Genomic DNA, 11,660 nt, shown 5'->3' with positions numbered 1-11,660 from the left:
GTCACAGCATGGTGGTTTTAGTTTGAGCACTGGAGACCCAGCCTTGAAACTCCAGTCTGAACACAATGCTGCTATTATCTTTATCCTTTGGCTTTGACCATCTGTGTCCCTCAGGTATCCTGGCTCCAAGACCCCTCCTGGGATGCTGAGCAAGAAAGGACAAATATCTCCATTGCCCGCTGCTCTGGCATTGCTGGATAGATCTCTCTTCTCTGCACAAAAAGAAGCATACAAGGCAGAAGCTCGGTGAGTCTTTTATACTCAGCGGTGGGGTTCCAAGCTATCATTTGGGAAGATCCCCCTGACGGCTGTACCTGCCATTGATGCACACAGATTTTATCCAGCACAAAAACAGTATGCCAGATATGGAAGAGGACAAAGAATGTGGACTTACATTAAACAAGTACTTGAAGGGCTGTCATAGAGAGGAGTTGTTTTCTGTTGTTGCCCCAGAAGGCCGGATCAGAACCAACCGGTTGAAATTAAATCAAAGGAGTTTCTGTCTAGACATTAGGAAGAATTTTCTAACAGTTAGAGCAGTTCCTCAGTGGAACAGGCTTCCTCGGGAGATGGTAAGGGCTCCTTCCCTGGAGATTTTTAAGAAGAGGCTAGATGGCCATCTGTCAGCAATGCTGATTCTGTGACCTTAGGCAGATCATGAGAGGGAGGGCATCTTGGCCATCTTCTGGGCATGGAATAGGGGTCACTGGGGGTGGGGGGGAGGTATTTGTGAATTTCCTGCATTGTGCAGGAGGTTGAACTAGATGACCCTGGTGATTCCTTCCAACTCCATGAATCTATGAACCTATATTTTGTCCATGACGCTTCCTTTCTTCCTATTTTCACAGGGCTATCTGGCCAAGCTCCTGGGGAGGATCCTTTTCCCACCATGGCAGCTGCCAACCACACAAGCTTCACAATAGTCAAATGCATCCTGGTTGGTGTGCAAGGCATGGAGGATGCACATACCTGGCTCTCTGTCCCGTTCTGCTCCATGTACATCCTTGCGCTCCTAGGGAATGGACTCCTCCTCTTCATCATCATCAAGGAGCGCAGCCTTCACCAGCCCATGTTCCTCTTCCTGGCCATGTTGGCTACTTCAGATCTGGTGCTCTGCACCACCACCATGCCCAAAACCCTCAGCATCTTCTGGTTCAATGCCAAGGAGATTGTCTTTGAGGCCTGCGTCACCCAGATGTTCATCATACACTTCCTTTTTGTAGCTGAGTCAGCCATCTTGCTAGCTATGGCATTTGACCGGTACATTGCCATATGCTGTCCATTGCAATACAGCACCGTGCTGACCCCCTCACGGATAGCAAAGATTGCAGTGGCGGCAGCCGTTCGCGCATTCTGCCTGATGGCTTCTCTGACCTTCCTCCTACTGAGGCTGCCCTTCTGTGGCCCCAATGTCATTTCCCACACGTTCTGTGAGCACATGGGAATTGTCCGGCTGGCCTGTGCAGACATTACGCTCAACATTTGGTACGGCCTCACGGTAGCTCTTTTAACCACGGGAGCAGATACCGTTTTTATTGCCGTCTCCTACGTTTTGATCCTCCGGGCCGTCTTTCGGCTCCCATCCAAAGATGCCCGGGCCAAAGCTCTCGGCACCTGCGGCTCTCACCTCTGCGTCATCTTGATGTTTTATGTCCCGGCCTTTTTCTCCATCTTCGCTTACAGATTTGCTGTGAATAGCATTCCCCGCCCGGTTCACATCCTGCTGGCTAACCTCTTTGCCATCGTGCCCCCCATGTTAAACCCCATAGTCTACGGGGTGAAAACCAAGCAGATCCGGGAGCGGGTGGCTCGGATGTTTTTACAGACTAGGAAATCACACTGATCACTCTCAGTGCAGGTTGAGCCTGCAGTCCAGTTTACTCCAGAGTCGCCACATTAAAGTGAATAAGACTATTCTGGAGAATGGGGGGGGGGTTTATGTGTTTATATACTTACGTACTTCATTTATACCCTGCCTTTCTTCCCAATGGGAGGCCAAATTTGCAGGTTATGGTGCAGGCATCTTGCAGGTGCTGATACCACGTTCTGCATTCCAAAGCTCATCTGGGTAAACATGTTAGTGTATGGGTGCATGAGTACATGTTTGCGTGTGTATGTATGTGTGTGTGTGCGCGTGCAATTTGTGTCTGGGAATGACGGATCAGATTAATCCTCTCCTTGTGAGCCCCCTGTCCCATGAAACTCCCCCTTCCCGGCATGCTTTTAACCCTACAAAATTACAGCCTTCTGATTGTGAAATAACCAGGGTAGGGAAGGGATAAGCTGTAGAAGCAGGGTGGGATCATCAGGGGGAGGGAGCAATTTAGCATCCACCCCACCTCAGTGCATTCCCCAAGAGCATCCCCTGTTTTTGTCTGATCCATAGGAATGTCTGCCTCTCATTTAGGGTTGCCAACCTGCAGGTACTAGCTGGAGATCTCCTGCTATTACAACTGATCTCCAGGCGACAGAGATTCGTTCACCTGGAGAAAATGGTGACTTTGGCAGTTGGACTCTATGGCATTGAAGTCCATCCCCTCCCCAAACCCTGCCCTTCTTAGGCTCTGCCCAAAAAATCTCCTGCCTGCGGCAAAGAGGGACCTGGCAACCCTACTCTCGTTCAGGGCAGGGGGGGGGGGAGCACAGCACTAGGCTCTCCTCCCTGGAGGTTGGCAACCCTAGCCAAAGTCGGCAACTTCCCCTCATGTCCCTGCCCCACCATCTCCTGCTGGTGGCCAGCTGCCAAGCCATGCCTGGCAACCCTAGCTTGCTCCTGTCTGCCTATGCATTCTGCCTGTCAAAGAGTTCTACTTGACCTGAAAGCTTGCAGCCCCCTTTATGGGCCAATAAAGCATGACCCTGCTCATCATGTTTCTTTTTGTCCTGTGGGTCTCAGGTACACAAGCAGTTTTGGGAGGGACTGAAGAGCTGGGTTGGGCAACTCCTTAGCCTGGAGAGAAGACTGAGGGGATACAAGAACCATCTTCAAGTACTTGAAGGGCTGTCAAAGAGAGGAGGGTGCTGAGTTGTTTTCTGTTGCCCCAGAAGGTCAGACCAGAAACAACGGATTGAAATTAAATCCAAAGAGTTTCTGTCTAGAGATGTTAGGAAGAACTTTCTGACAGTCAGAGCGGTTCCTCAGTGGAACAGGTTTCCTCGGGAGGTGGTGAGCTCTCCTTCCCTGGAGGTTTTTAAGAAGAGGCTAGATGGCCATCTGTCAGCAATGCTGATTCTGTGACCATAGGCAGATGATGAGAGTGAGGGCACCTTGGCCACCTTCTGGGCATGGAGTAGGGGTCACTGGGGTGTGTGGGGGGGAGGTATTTGTGAATTTCCTGCATTTTGCAGGGGGTTGGACTAGATGACCCTGGTGGTCCCTTCCAACTCTATGATTCTATTCTATTCCTGGAGATCTGAGTTGGAGCCTGGCGGAAGGCAGAGTTTGGGAAGGGACCTCAACGGAGCATAATGCCATAGATCCCACCGTCCAAAGAAGCCATTTCCTCCAGAGGAACTGATCCCTGTTGCTGGGAGAGCAGTTATAAATCTGGGAGATCTCCAGGCTCCACCTGGAGGTTGGCAACCCTTCTGACCACTAATGGGCGGTGCCAGTGGGTTCAGGGCAAGGCTGACGTTGCCAGGGAGATTTCAGAATGTCCCGGAATGTGGAGGGGGGGGAGGAAGTTGCTCAGTCAAGCCGAGCGATGGCCTGTTAATCTTTAATGGGCCTGCCCACCCACCCCCCTATGTGCCCAGGTACCAGGAAGTCCCAGAGGCCTCAGAACAACCCCCTTGCAGCTCTTCCCTGCTTGGAAGGGTTAAGAGCAGAGGGATACCCGCTGTGCCCTCTCTCTGCCAGCGGTCCAGCCATCTCAACCCATCCTTGCCAGTGTGGCGGCTTCCTGCTGGCTGGCAGAGCCGTCTCTTCCTTTCCTACTGCAGGACCGTCCCGGTGAGTCAGCCAGAATTAAAGGGCATTTGAGGGTCTTCTGTTCAGATCCCCCCCCCCCCAGCTGATCTCTTAAATGGCTATCCTAGATCTGGAAACCAGCACTTCAAAAGCAAGTGGCTTTAGAATGGGGTGTGGGTGTGTTCTTTGAGGGGTCGTCCCCATTTTTTGGCCCTGGTGTGGATGGGTTGCAAGGAGGGTTGTGAAGTGTGGGGGCAAACACATGCCATAAAGCCCCTGACAGCCTCTTGGGTGGATTTTGGGGGTTTTACCCAGAGCAGCGACGGTTGTGTGCCACCCTTTCCTGCTCTGCTCTTGGATGCAATCGTTCCCAGCGCCTCCCAGCTCTTGGGCCTGGCAGGCAGAAATGGAACCAGTGAAGTTTGTCCTGTCATGGAGGTGAGACAACAGGGAAAACTTTGCCTGCTACATCTCTGCTTGCCAGGCTTTGTGTGTGTGTCAAGTGCCATCTAGTCACAGCCGACTTATGGCGACCCCATAGGTTTTGCCAGGCAAGTGATTAAGCAGAAGCGGTTTGCCATTGCTTTCCTCTGCAGAGCCTTCCTTGGTGGGCTCCCTTCCAAATACTGAGCCTGCTCAGCTGGTGAGGTCTGACGAGGTCAAGCTTTATCGGGATATCAGGGCAGCAAAAACATTAATGGGTGTTAAGCAATCTTTCTCCTCTCCACTTCTCTCAAAATTAATCTCTCAAGATTAAGATCATGTCTTAATCTGCTGACATCAAAACAAGATTCTCAGAGTTGTTTCCATGCTGTGCACACACCCCCAATCCCCCTCCCGTGTCTCATTGGTGGGGAAGGGGGGTCTCCGTCATTTGTTCGTGTTTCCATTTTATCTTTTTTAAAGAAGGAAAAACCCGGAGCCCCTCTTGGTCAGCAGAAGGGGCTTCTCCTGACCAAGGCTGGTGTCCCAGCTGGTGCTTTCCGCTCTGACTCATGGTGGTATCTTGTCTCCCAGTCACTTGAGGGGCTCTTTCCGCCTCTTCTGCATCAGTTGCAGCAGGGACTTCCATGCAGGGGCAGCCGAAATACAGTTCGGGGAGCTGCGCCTCACGTGCAAGACGGCCTTGCGGCTCCCCTTGCCCGCTTCATCTTGTCGAATGATGATCAGTGAAGCACTTGGACCGCCCGCAGGTGCTGATGAGGCCAGGCTGAGCCTCTTTCATGCCGCTTTGGCAGAGGTCCAAACGCTTCGACCCACACACACACACACACACACACACAAGAAGCTGCCTGAGACTGAACCAGGCCCCCCAGGCGCCATCCACTCACTGGCAGCTGCTCTTTGGGGTCTCAGGTGGAGGCCCTTCACATCACCTGCCACCTGATCCTTTTTAAACTCAAGACACTGAGAACTGAACCTGGGACTTTCTGCATGCCAAGCAGAGGCTCTTCCACTGAGCCACAGCCCCTTTAAACTGCCCTGGAACTAGGATTGCCAACCTCCAGGTGGTACTTGCAAAATAAGTCACAGGCTCACACAAAGTATCAAAAATGCAATATAATGGTGAAATACAAAACAAGTGCAAAAAGTACTAGTGACAATGATACACAACAATGCACAATGACCATATACAAACAAACATATATCAACAACAGCCTCATTATAACAGCCTAGCAGTAGCTGATGCTAGGATCACGTTCTGGTAATACAGACAATTCAATAGCAAACTCCAGGATAAGTATAAACCGTAAAGTCCTTCACGGGTGAGAAAGAAGTATCATTGTCACTAGTACTTTTTGAGCTTGTTTTGTATTTCACCATTATATTGCATTTTTGATACTTTGTGTGAGCCTGTGACTGTTATTTTGCAAGTACTTTTATTTACAGTATCGGTGAATTTTTGTTACCTAACCTCCAGGTGGTGGCTGGAGATCTCCTGCTATTACAGCTGATCACCTGGAGAAAAGGGCCACTTTGGCAATTGGACTCTATGGCATTGAAGTCCCTCCCCTCCCCAAACCCCGCTCTTCCTCAGGCTCTGCCCCCAAAACCTCCCGCTGGTGACAAAGAGGGACCTGGCAACCCTGGAACTCCTCCCGGTTCCATGGCAGGCGCCAATGAATTATGGGGGACAATGAAAACAGGCTCATTTATGATATCTCATGATGGAAGTGTGATCCTCACTGGAGGGAACCACGTCTTGGTCCTCTTCCCCACATCGTGAGTCCCTCCTTTTCATTGCTCCTCCTAAGGGACTTCTGGGGCTCCTCGAGGTTGCCAGTCCGGCTTCATTCTGCACATCTTTTGGCAACGGAAGTGGGGGCAGGGGAGGGCGTGCAGAGTGTGTGGCCTGGGTATTTTCCTGGGACATGGCTAGGACCGCCTGAAGCACCAAAATTAATTATTTAGTTAATCATTCTTAAAGCTGTACAGAACATTAACTGCCTAAATACCTCCGTGACACATTTCCCTGCCCTCCTCCAGTGTCAAAGCCATGTCAAAAAGCAGGCTCTTTCTCTCTGTGCAGCGTTGCCTGCAGGGCCTAACGGCTCGGGTTGCCAACCTCCAGATCTCTCGGAATTACAACCGGTCTCCTGTGTTCCGTTCCCCTGGAGGAAATGGCTGCTTTGGCAGGCAAACTCTGTGGCATTATACCCTGCTGCGATACCTGCCCTCCCCAGGCTCCACCCCCAAATCTGTTGGCAACCTTATTCATGGCAGAGTGGCCATTAATGGGGAGAGATGGTCTTTGAGGTCAGGGGCAGAAGCTACCATGGTGTAGTGGTTTGGAGAGGTGGACTCTGATCTGGAGAACCGGGTTTGATTCCCCACTCCTCCACATGAGCAGCAGAGGCTAATCTGGAGAACCGGGTTGCTTTCCCCACTTCTCCACAATAAGCCAGCTGGGTGACCTTAGGCTAGTCACACTCTCTCAGCCCTACCTGCCTCACAGGGTGTCTGTTGTGGGGAGGGGAAGGGAAGGTGATTGTAAGCCAGTTTGATTCTTCCTTAAGTGGTAGAGAAAGTTGGCATATAAAAACCTTCTTCTTCTTCTTCTTCTTCTTCTTCTTCTTCTTCTTCTTCTTCTTCTTCTTCTTCTTCTTCTTCTTCTGTTGGGGGGGGGGGATGAGATTCCTTTTTCTAGGACAAGACTGGCCAGTAGTTCATGAGAGGGAGGGCATCTTGTCCATCTAGGGTTGCCAGGTCCCTCTTCGCCACCAGCGGGAGGTTTTTGGGGCGGAGCCTGAGGAGGGCGGGGTTTGGGGAGGGGAGGGACTTCAATGCCCTAGAGTTCAATTGCCAAAGCGGCCATTTTTCTCCAGGTGACTCATCTCTATCGGCTGGAGATCAGTTGAATTAGCAGGAGATCTCCTGCTAATACCTGGCAGTTGGCAACCCTTTGGCCATCTCCTGGGCATGGTGTAGGGGTCACTGGGTGTGTGTGGGGGAGGTAGTTGTTAATTTCCTGCATTGTGCAGGGGGTGGGACAAGATGACCCTGGTGGTCCCTTCCAACTCTATGATTGTAATGTTTGGCTCGCTGTAAAAAAGGCAAATTTGGTCTCCATGTCAGTATGTGGGCCCTCCTGATTATTCCAAATGATTGCTTTGGTAGATGTTACAACCAGTCTTGGATGAATGACTGTTCCATTCTGTTGCCAAGAATCATACTGTTACCCCAGATCTTAAGGAAATGTGGAGCCCCCCTCCCAGACTGGTTCTCTGTGATAGGCCAGAAAATGACTTATTCTGGGGTCTGTTTTGTTTTCTCTCCTCAGGAGCCCAAGGCCTGCAGGCAGAGAGATCCCAGCGTCCTCAGATGGCTCTCAACCACAGCAACTTTGACCCCATCACCTTCGTCCTGACCGGCATCCCGGGCATGGAGGAGTCTCACATTTGGATCTCTGTCCCTTTCTGCCTGATGTATGTCCTGGCGGTGGCTGGGAATTTCTTCCTCCTCTTTCTCATTGCCACAGACCACACCCTCCGCCAGCCCATGTGCCTCTTCCTGGCCATGCTCTCTGTGGCTGACCTCATGTTGTCCACGGCCACGGTGCCCGAAATGCTGACCATCTTCTGGTTTGGATCCAGGAAGGTCTCCTTTGATGGCTGCATTGCCCAGATGTTCTTCACGCATTTCAGCTTCATCGCCGAGTCTTCAATCCTGCTGGCCATGGCCTTTGACCGCTACGTGGCCATCTGCGACCCCCTGCGCTACATGACCATCCTGACACCCTCCATGATCGGGAAGGTGGCGGTGGCAGTGCTGGTGAGGGGCGTGTGCATCATGTTCCCAACCATCTTCCTCCTCAAGAGGCTGCCCTATTGCGGCCACAGCACCATGCACCACACCTACTGCGAGCACATGGGCATCGCTCGACTGGCATGCGCAGACATCACCATCAACATCTGGTACGGCTTCACAACAACCCTCCTGTCCTCTGGGCTGGACCTGGTGCTCATCGCCATTTCCTACGTGGTCATCCTTCGGGCCGTCTTCCGGCTCCCGTCCAAGGAGGCCCGCCTCAAGGCTCTCCGCACCTGTGGCTCCCACCTGTGCGTCATCATGATGTTCTACTTTCCCGCCTTCTTCTCCTTCCTCACCCACCGCTTCATCCACAACGTCCCCAGCTGCATCCATATCCTGTTGGCCAACTTCTATGTGATTGTGCCCCCCATGCTCAACCCCATTGTCTATGGGGTGAGAACGAGGCAGATTCGGGAGCGAGTCACCCACATGTTCTCAAAGGCGGGAGGGACATGGTGCACCTGAGCAGAGACCCTCACGTGGGGAGCCTCTGGGATGAAATCTTCCTTCTGATGAGGGGAAGGTGGACTCCTGGGGAATGGGACTTCAGAGCACCCTGGAATCACAGGGTTATCCTTCTCCTCCTCCATGTCCAGGGTTGCTTTGAAAACTGTTTGTGACTCCAGGTTCTCGAGAGCCAGGGCCTCTGAGGAGGACCCTACAGGTTCAACACTCTCCTTAACCAGCTCCCTGCCTGGCACCACCACCTCCAGTCCAGCGGTGCCCGGAAGGGCCAATGCCCACAAAGGGTCACTCCACTTGCTCTGTTGGCACACTGGCTGTTCCTTTTGATGCGACCAGGCTCTCTGACACGCCACCATCTTCCAGCTCCAGATGGTCAAGTCAGCCTTATATTGCGAGGTGACCTGCGTAGTTGTCAACTGTGTGCTTCGCTACTGAAGCAACTATTAAACATCCTGGAGAGCTTTTTCCACTCCAGCCCGCTGTTTCCATGGATTCCATGTGCAATCCATGAGCATTTTGAAATGTCTGCGTTGTGATGTTCATGAATGGAAGTGGAAAGGGGGGGGGTAAGAACAGCAGCCTCCGTGGTCTCTCCTCTTGTTCATGAGGGTGACAGGAAGACTCACCCCGTTTCCATTACCGGGGCCTAATAGAGAGGTGGGACAGCAGATGCCTGGGCCATTCCAGGGGAACGCTCAACCTGCGGCTCACTCAAAGGCCTACGTGCTGGTCTCCACGTAGCTGAATTCCACAGCCTTGCTGGGTGCTGGAGAGGAGTCCCAGACATCGGCAGAAGCCCATGAAATACTTCCCTTCTAGCTGCAAATGTTTTTCTGACCCCCTGCTCAGGTCCCACCGGCAGGCCCTTGTTACACACACATTCTTCCCTCTGCAAAGGTCAGCTCCTTTTCTTTGTACTGTCAAACTTTTAGAAGTTTCACAAAAGTCTTCCTCGTGTTCCTGGACCCCACCAGGACGGGCGGCACCTAGTAGTGGGGTATCATGGGACTGCATACTGTTCTGTACACAGAATTCTGTTCACATAGAAAACTAGCGTGTCAGGAAGGAGAGTTCTAGCCACCTCTGCTTTCTATATGCAGGTTGTTTTTTCAATTTGGAAGATCAGGCAGTCGTGATTTCCCCCTCCCCTCCAGGTTTATCCTTTCCATGAAAATGCTACATTGGACTGAATTAGGAAAGGAAACGCAAATCAGACAATGAGATTGCAACTGGAGGAAGGTGTCGCCAGCTGTGACATGCAGCTGGTTATCGTCTGATGATTCACTGCTGAACATGTGGACCGGAAGACATTGAAATGCAGCCTTGGTTTTTTGGCAGCACCGAACCCCTTTATTTATTTATTTATTTAATTTATTTATTTATTTATTTTGGGTGCCAGTGGACTCCAAGTGGCTTACAGTGTAAGAAAACAGTAACTGCAAACCAACAAATGCCTTTTGTGGGAAATAATAATTTGCTTCTGTTTCCCCACTTCCCCAGTCTACTCTTCAGCACCCAACCTGCCTTCCAGAGCATACAAGCAACATTTTCCAACCCTTTCCCCTGAAGGAGTTAATTCTGTTGTGTATTTGGAGAGAAGGATCGAGTGTGGCCTGCCTTCCATCCCTATTCCCCCCCCCCTGCCCCAGTCCGCAGCACCGGTCCTCAGAGCATGCCAAGCAAGACATTTGTCCCTGTGCAGGCAGACAGAATAGAAAGCAATCAGGATCGGAAAGCTTAGATAACCACTAAAGCCCTTCCCAAGTCAGTGGGGAGAATGCAAAGAGTGGTGGAAAGTGGAAGTGACATGTACAAAAAAATGACTGCGGCCATTTATGCAGGGTCAATTTTGAAGCTCGCTCAAAGCTCTTTTTAAAAATGAGACCTTTAAAATGACTATTCACGGTCCCGACACAAAAGAATAAATTCCACCCCCCACCACTCGCCTGCTCCTTTGTTCCTTCCGTTAGCCAACGACTGTTTGCACAGCTATCGTGCGGCTGTCGTTTTGCATGATTCCTTCAGGGGATTCTTAGGTGTGGGGGCGGAGCAAACATAAAAGGTTGCGTTAAAGGGACTCTTAAGATATGTGAAGCTGGTATGCGCCGGCTTCGCAGTCACTTCCTGAACAACGGTTCACTGTGAAAAACTCAAACAAATATGTGAGGCAATTCAGCTTGGAATACGCTGCTAATTACCAAGCATAAATGGCCCCCGGGACTATCCTTTTTAGCAGAAAACTGTGAAAACCTTGGTTGGAAAATGACCCTGTCCCTTAGATTATCAACTAAGTTTCTCCTCCTGCTCCTCTTACTTTTTCCCGTCTTGTGTAAAAAATTGTCATTATCTAAGATTTTTGGAGAGTACAAATATAATTTTCAGTGATCCGTTATATTAAACCGATAAAAGGGATTATTATTTCCTGAATGCACATCCATGTTAGGAATTGTACCACAGAACAGCCCTTGTGACGGACTGCCCCTTTCACCAGCCAGATGTTATATCTGGGTCAGCTAACTTGACCAGCTCCCTAGTTCTGAAGGTCTAATACGTCCATCGTCCTCTCAATGCTGCTTCTTGTTGTTGAACAAGATGTGAATTGGACATTTTGTCTGTCACTTTATAGCTGAGGCCTCCAAAGCTGTCCTCATTTAATTGGTATGCTACCTGTATAAGGTTAAAGTTGTCCAGGGGAATTTTCTTCATTCCTGCCTGTGGCATGGAGTGCATGTACGAGAGAAGGAGAGAGAGAAAGACGGGTAATTCTCAGTGGCTGAGTGACTGCCAGGCGCTGTATTCAAAAGTTTCCCTCCTACGCCTCAGCATTCAGCACCTCCAGGTACTAGCTGGAGATCTCCTGCTATTACAACTGATCTCCAGCCAATAGAGATCAGTCCCCCTGGAGAAAATGGCTGCTTTGGCCATTGGACTCTATGGCATTGAAGTCCCTCCCCTCCCCAAACCCCACCTTCCT

General features: G+C 50.9%; 2 protein-coding genes across 2 annotated transcripts; both read left to right on the top strand.

Moving 5' to 3' along the window:
- Positions 1–889: 889 nt before the first annotated feature.
- On the top strand, positions 890–1,843 carry LOC130485024 (olfactory receptor 52B2-like). The gene has a single exon (XM_056858138.1). It carries the CDS (start codon positions 890–892, stop codon positions 1,841–1,843), a length of 954 nt encoding a protein of 317 aa, XP_056714116.1.
- A 5,889-nt stretch (positions 1,844–7,732) lies between these two features.
- Positions 7,733–8,686, top strand: LOC130485566 (olfactory receptor 52B2-like). Its single transcript, XM_056858782.1, has one exon. The coding sequence runs from the start codon at positions 7,733–7,735 to the stop codon at positions 8,684–8,686; it is 954 nt and encodes a 317-aa protein (XP_056714760.1).
- The last annotated feature ends 2,974 nt before the right edge of the window (positions 8,687–11,660 follow it).

This window comes from Euleptes europaea, chromosome 12 (genome assembly GCF_029931775.1).
Source record: "Euleptes europaea isolate rEulEur1 chromosome 12, rEulEur1.hap1, whole genome shotgun sequence".
In the NCBI taxonomy this organism is placed as follows: domain Eukaryota; kingdom Metazoa; phylum Chordata; class Lepidosauria; order Squamata; family Sphaerodactylidae; genus Euleptes; species Euleptes europaea.
The sequence above is the reverse complement of the archived record's forward strand: the minus strand, read 5'-3'. Positions and strand labels throughout refer to the sequence as shown.

Bases quoted from the DNA above. Each gene is read 5' to 3' on its own strand.
- LOC130485024 (XM_056858138.1), top strand. From the start codon at position 890: ATGGCAGCTGCCAACCACACAAGCTTCACAATAGTCAAATGCATCCTG.
- LOC130485566 (XM_056858782.1), top strand. From the start codon at position 7,733: ATGGCTCTCAACCACAGCAACTTTGACCCCATCACCTTCGTCCTGACC.